At 36.5% G+C, this 4,969-nt stretch overlaps 1 protein-coding gene across 1 annotated transcript; it reads left to right on the forward strand.

Moving 5' to 3' along the window:
- Positions 1–891: 891 nt before the first annotated feature.
- On the forward strand, positions 892–4,130 carry LOC137711552 (axial regulator YABBY 1). The gene is made up of 7 exons (XM_068450802.2): positions 892–1,251; positions 1,412–1,579; positions 1,910–2,033; positions 3,125–3,173; positions 3,353–3,428; positions 3,570–3,644; positions 3,791–4,130. The coding sequence occupies exons 1-7, from the start codon at positions 1,153–1,155 to the stop codon at positions 3,860–3,862; spliced, it is 663 nt and encodes a 220-aa protein (XP_068306903.2). The 5' UTR covers positions 892–1,152; the 3' UTR covers positions 3,863–4,130.
- The last annotated feature ends 839 nt before the right edge of the window (positions 4,131–4,969 follow it).

Below are 4,969 nucleotides of genomic sequence, written 5' to 3' on the forward strand. Positions count from 1 at the left end.
GTGTTTCTTTCTCACTGAACTGAAATATGTATCGGTCTTCTGTGTGCGTAAGACGAGGGAGAGATTGAGTGGTCAAATCACTGAAAAATAAACATAAAATTCCATTAAATTTTGTAATAATATTATTAAATACTTTTTTTGGGATTACACACAGAATTGGCATTACTATGTAAGTATGATTGTGTTATGATGGTGTTGGGGTTGGGGTGTCACGGGCCAGTGAAGAGAGAGAGAGAGAGAGAGCGAGCGAGAGCGCCAATGGAGGCGGAGAGGGAGGCGGAGGCTGTAAGTAATATGGAGTAGAAAAGGGCTTTATGGGGTAACTGTATTATCCAGGAGGTAGAAGAGAGGGCCGTGACTCATGGGGTTCGGAAATTGAAGTAAATCGACGTTCAATTTATTGAGAGAGAGAGAGAGAGTGGGTTTTGAAAGAAAGGCAGGCCACACCAACAACACAACACACAAGACAAGAGGCTCTTTAACTTGTGAAAACAACAGGTGAGAGTGTGAAAGCTATATCACCCCCATGCACACGTCCCTTTCTTGCTCCTCTCCCCCACATCTGCCGCCTTTCTCTCTCTCTGTGGAATGCCAGCCACATACATGTGTTTATCATATATACCCTATAATTAACACCATGCGCATGTTAGACACATTTTTTGGTGGTACTCATTCATATGGTAAATATCATAAATGTATGTACGCATGCATGCATGTATGCATGGACCATGTATGTCATAACATTATGTGCATGGTATGCATGTATCGTGCATACATATGATCATGGTCGTCATGACCTTATAAACAAAACTGGGGATGGGGGCCAGGGCAGAGGAGCACACCAATGACCAGGAAGAGAATTTAAAGGGTCTCAGATCGATTTTTTATCCCATAACAGCCCTCTCTTATATCTATCAGACCAAATACATCACCTTCCAAACCCCTCTCTCTTTCTCTATCTCTCTCTCTCTCTCTCTCACCTTTCTTTCACACAGAACTCATATTCAAAGGAAAAAAAAACAGATCCAAGGTGGTGGTTAAGCTGTCATCCGTCAATCAATCAATTAAACACTCAAGAGACCAATCATCAATCAAAAATTATTTTCCTTTTTTTTGTTATAAAAGTAAAGGAGGAATCACATCCAAAAAATCATGTCATCTTCTTCTGCTTCAACCTTGTCCCTCGACCACCTCCCTCCTTCCGAGCAGCTCTGTTATGTCCATTGCAACATTTGCGACACTGTCCTTGCGGTACCGTTATTTGTACTCTCTTCGTATTAGTATATTAATTTGATATTTGAGTACCCTTTTTCCAGAATTATATATATCTGCTTTTTAATTAGCCCTAGTTTTTGCTAATGATTTAATTTAGTGATGCTTGATACTGTTTGATAAATGGTGGTTGAATCAGGTGAGTGTCCCTTGCACAAGTTTGTTCAAGACTGTGACGGTGCGATGTGGGCACTGCACCAATCTGCTTCCAGTGAACATGCGTGGGCTGCTTTTGCCATCCCCAAATCAGTTTCATCATCTTGGTCACTCTTTTTTCTCTTCCCCTAATAATTCCCACAATCTTCTGGTAATTAAAACAATTAATTTTTGCTTAGTTTTATTCAGGAAGTGATTTAATTATGGGAATTATTATTAGCACTCCAAAATTCTCATTCTACACTCCAAACTTTCTATATTTAGAAAGAAAAATACACTTGTGAGGAGTGTAGAATGAGATTTTTGGAGTGCCAATAACACTTCCCTTTAATTATTTGCTTAATTCTTTTTGGGAAGTCAAACTATCAAAGGATTATTAAGGGAAAAAAGGGTTCTATATATGGATATTTCCCCCTTATTCTTACCCTTTTAAGTATTGTGTGCTTATATTTTAATTTCAAATGAATCTGGGGTTGTGCAGGAAGAGATACCAAATGTTCCGACCCCAAATTTTCTGATGAACCAAACAAGTGTGAACGACTTTGCTGCAAGACCAACAGGTGGACCTGATGAACTTCTTCCAAGGCCTCCAGTCATCAACAGACGTAAGTAACTTTACTTCTGTTAATTCCTTAATTTGTGTACCTCGATCAATCCTAGACCTCCTTCAGATTGCTCTATGCAATAAGAGCCTCCCTAACTAGCTAGCTTTCAGTTTCAGTCACGGAGAAGTATTGATGAAAAACATCATGTAAATACTTGATCATATGGCGTTTCTCACACAATACATATATCTGCCCTAAAGAGACTTACACTTTTATTTTTCAGTGATGGTGAAAGATATAGACCAGCCACTTTTGATTTATCCTTCCCTCTAAATCCTTGAAGTAAATATATACTATCCAAGGTCCTTTTGTATATATGGTGGTGGATGAGAAAGATCTTAGGATGAGATAACCAACTCCTCTTATGCTTCCACTTCCATTTCTGGGAAGCTATCCACTATCATATATCTAGTATATATAGTAATCAACTTTGATCTTATACCCCAATACGTTCTTCTTCTTTTTTCAGCAAAACCTAACAAATGCAGAACTCTTCTTGATTTCATGACAGTCCTTTTTCATACAACAAATTAATATCTTCGTTTTAGTGATTAAATGAATATATTAACCAAAGGATGGCAAGTTGATATGTTTTAAAGCCTAATCTTCTTTCCCACCCATGTTTTTGCCTTGCACCTTGAAAGTTCTTTGAACATAGAAGGCCATATACAAAATATATACATATTGTTGCTGCGATTTTCCGAGTACACTAAATAACCATGTTTTTGAAGTCTTTTTGATAAAGAACACCATAAAAGGGTATTGTCCGCCGCCCCCACCCCCGGTTGTAAATGGAAAGATTGTCGGACCACCTTCGATCTCCACCGCAATCATAGTTAGTGAAGAAAAAGCATTTTTAGATGGATCGATGATAAGAGTGCATAACATTTAGACTAGAGAAAGAAAAGATAACTACTGAAGTGACAGTACATGCAAGATAGGGTTTGGCGAAAGACCCCATAAAGCAGATCAATTCCCCCACCTATGATTTTCTTATTAAGAAATGATGATTTAATTTAACTTGAATGCTTTTTTGCTCTCTCTCTCCCCCTCTCTCTGCATGCTTGTCTGTCTGTGCATGCCATGTCCAGCCCCGGAGAAGAGACAGAGAGTCCCCTCTGCATACAACCGTTTCATCAAGTGAGTAATCATGTCAACTATCTTTCATTTCTCTCTTTATCTCACACACAAACATACGTAAATAAATTAATAATAACATATAGAATATATATGTAGTTGTTAATTAATTGATATATAGACTCGCCAAATTGATGCAAAATATATGAATGATCGATTCATCCGAATGTGTATCTATGCAGGGACGAGATCCAACGCATCAAGTCTGTGAATCCTGATATATCCCATAGAGAAGCCTTCAGTGCAGCTGCTAAGAATGTAAAATTGTTTAATAATATTTTCTGGTGTTATTTCTTCTTTACCAAATTAAGGTTTTTGGATTTTGTTAGAACACTAGTCCTTGTAGTGTGGGGTCCTTTGATACGTGAACCTCTTAATTTTTGCCTTTCTTTTTGTCAGTGGGCTCACTTTCCACACATTCACTTTGGCCTCATGCCTGACCAGACTGTGAAGAAGACAACCGTTTGCCAGCAGGTTACCCCCCATGCCATATATTAACCCCATTCTACTAATTTGGGTTGCATAATTAATTTGCTAGCAAGATTAACTAACTAATAACCTTGTTTTTAATTATCATATAATTTTATACTAATGTTGTGGTTTTAACTGGGTTTGTGCAGGAAGGAGAGGATGTTGTGATGAAAGATGGGTTTTTCTCTTCAGCTAATAATGTGCGCGTCTTACCTTACTAAATCAGAGCTGCAAGCTGCAGCTTGATGTCTTTGTGATGGTCCGAGACATGTTTGAGGTCCAAATGCTTAATTGTAATGATGCCTAAGGACTCTATCTAGAGATCTTTTTAATGTTGACAACTGGTTAGATGTAGTTTTAAGATTTTAATATCTAAAGTTTGCTTAAAACAGAACCCTTGTATTTTGAAGACCTTATCCTTTATTATGTTATGATCAATCCAGTGTAGGTAGCTAGGTGCTGATGATCAATCCACTACATTTCCGTGCATCTTGTTGATTTTAAAATCTATTTTTGTGTTGTTTGTTTTCTTAATTATTTAGTGAGTTGATGTTAGCACTTCAAAAAAAATCATCATGTAATTTTTTACACGTTTAAATTACATGATGATTTTTTAGAGTAACATCTCCCTCTTTTAATCTGTATGTTATCATGTCACACTAGCACATAAATGTTAATTAGCATGATCATGATGCATTCATATATATACAGACACACAAGCGACATGGAAGAGTGAGTATGAGCTACAAAGCCTCTTGCATGCATTAATTAGTAAGTAATTTCTCATACTTTGTCTTGCCTTCTTAATCTCTGCACATACATGTATGCTGCTTCTTAGAAATCCCATAAATATAATTAATGTCTGACGTTATTAATGTTTTCCAATTGGCATGAAGTTATGAAATTAATCGAGTCAGACCAATGTAGATGGAATTTGAATTTGTTTAACTTAATGCCATGAAAAGAAAAGATATTGCTGTTAAAATGATACGTTTTCCCGTGAAGACTTACGTTTAACTAAAGGGCAGTTTGATAAAGGAAGATGCTACAGAGAACATCTTTTCATACTATCCTTTATAAATTATAGGGGTTTTTTAACTTTAATCCTTCAACAAGATTAAAGTTTAAAATAAATCTGTTGTCAAATTACATATTGATTATAGTCCCTTGACGTGTCCTTAATTCAAAATAATTAATTAATGTGCATTTTATTTAATGTCTCTCATTAAATATTGACCAAGCAATTTTTTTTTTAAATTTATTAATTTTATTTAACATTCTTCAAACTTGAAATGTCACATCCCAGTCCGGGGCGGATCACTTCCCGG

Source organism: Pyrus communis, chromosome 6, assembly GCF_041283825.1.
Source record: "Pyrus communis isolate YQ-2024b chromosome 6, ASM4128382v1, whole genome shotgun sequence".
Lineage (NCBI taxonomy): Eukaryota > Viridiplantae > Streptophyta > Magnoliopsida > Rosales > Rosaceae > Pyrus > Pyrus communis.

What these genes read in the sequence shown, in the direction of transcription:
- LOC137711552 (XM_068450802.2), top strand. Translation starts at nt 1,153, where the DNA reads ATGTCATCTTCTTCTGCTTCAACCTTGTCCCTCGACCACCTCCCTCCT. An exon ending in TCAGTGCAGCTGCTAAGAAT is followed by an intron (nt 3,429 to 3,569) that starts GTAAAATTGTTT and finishes TCTTTTTGTCAG; the next exon opens with TGGGCTCACTTTCCACACAT. An exon ending in AGACAACCGTTTGCCAGCAG is followed by an intron (nt 3,645 to 3,790) that starts GTTACCCCCCAT and finishes GGGTTTGTGCAG; the next exon opens with GAAGGAGAGGATGTTGTGAT.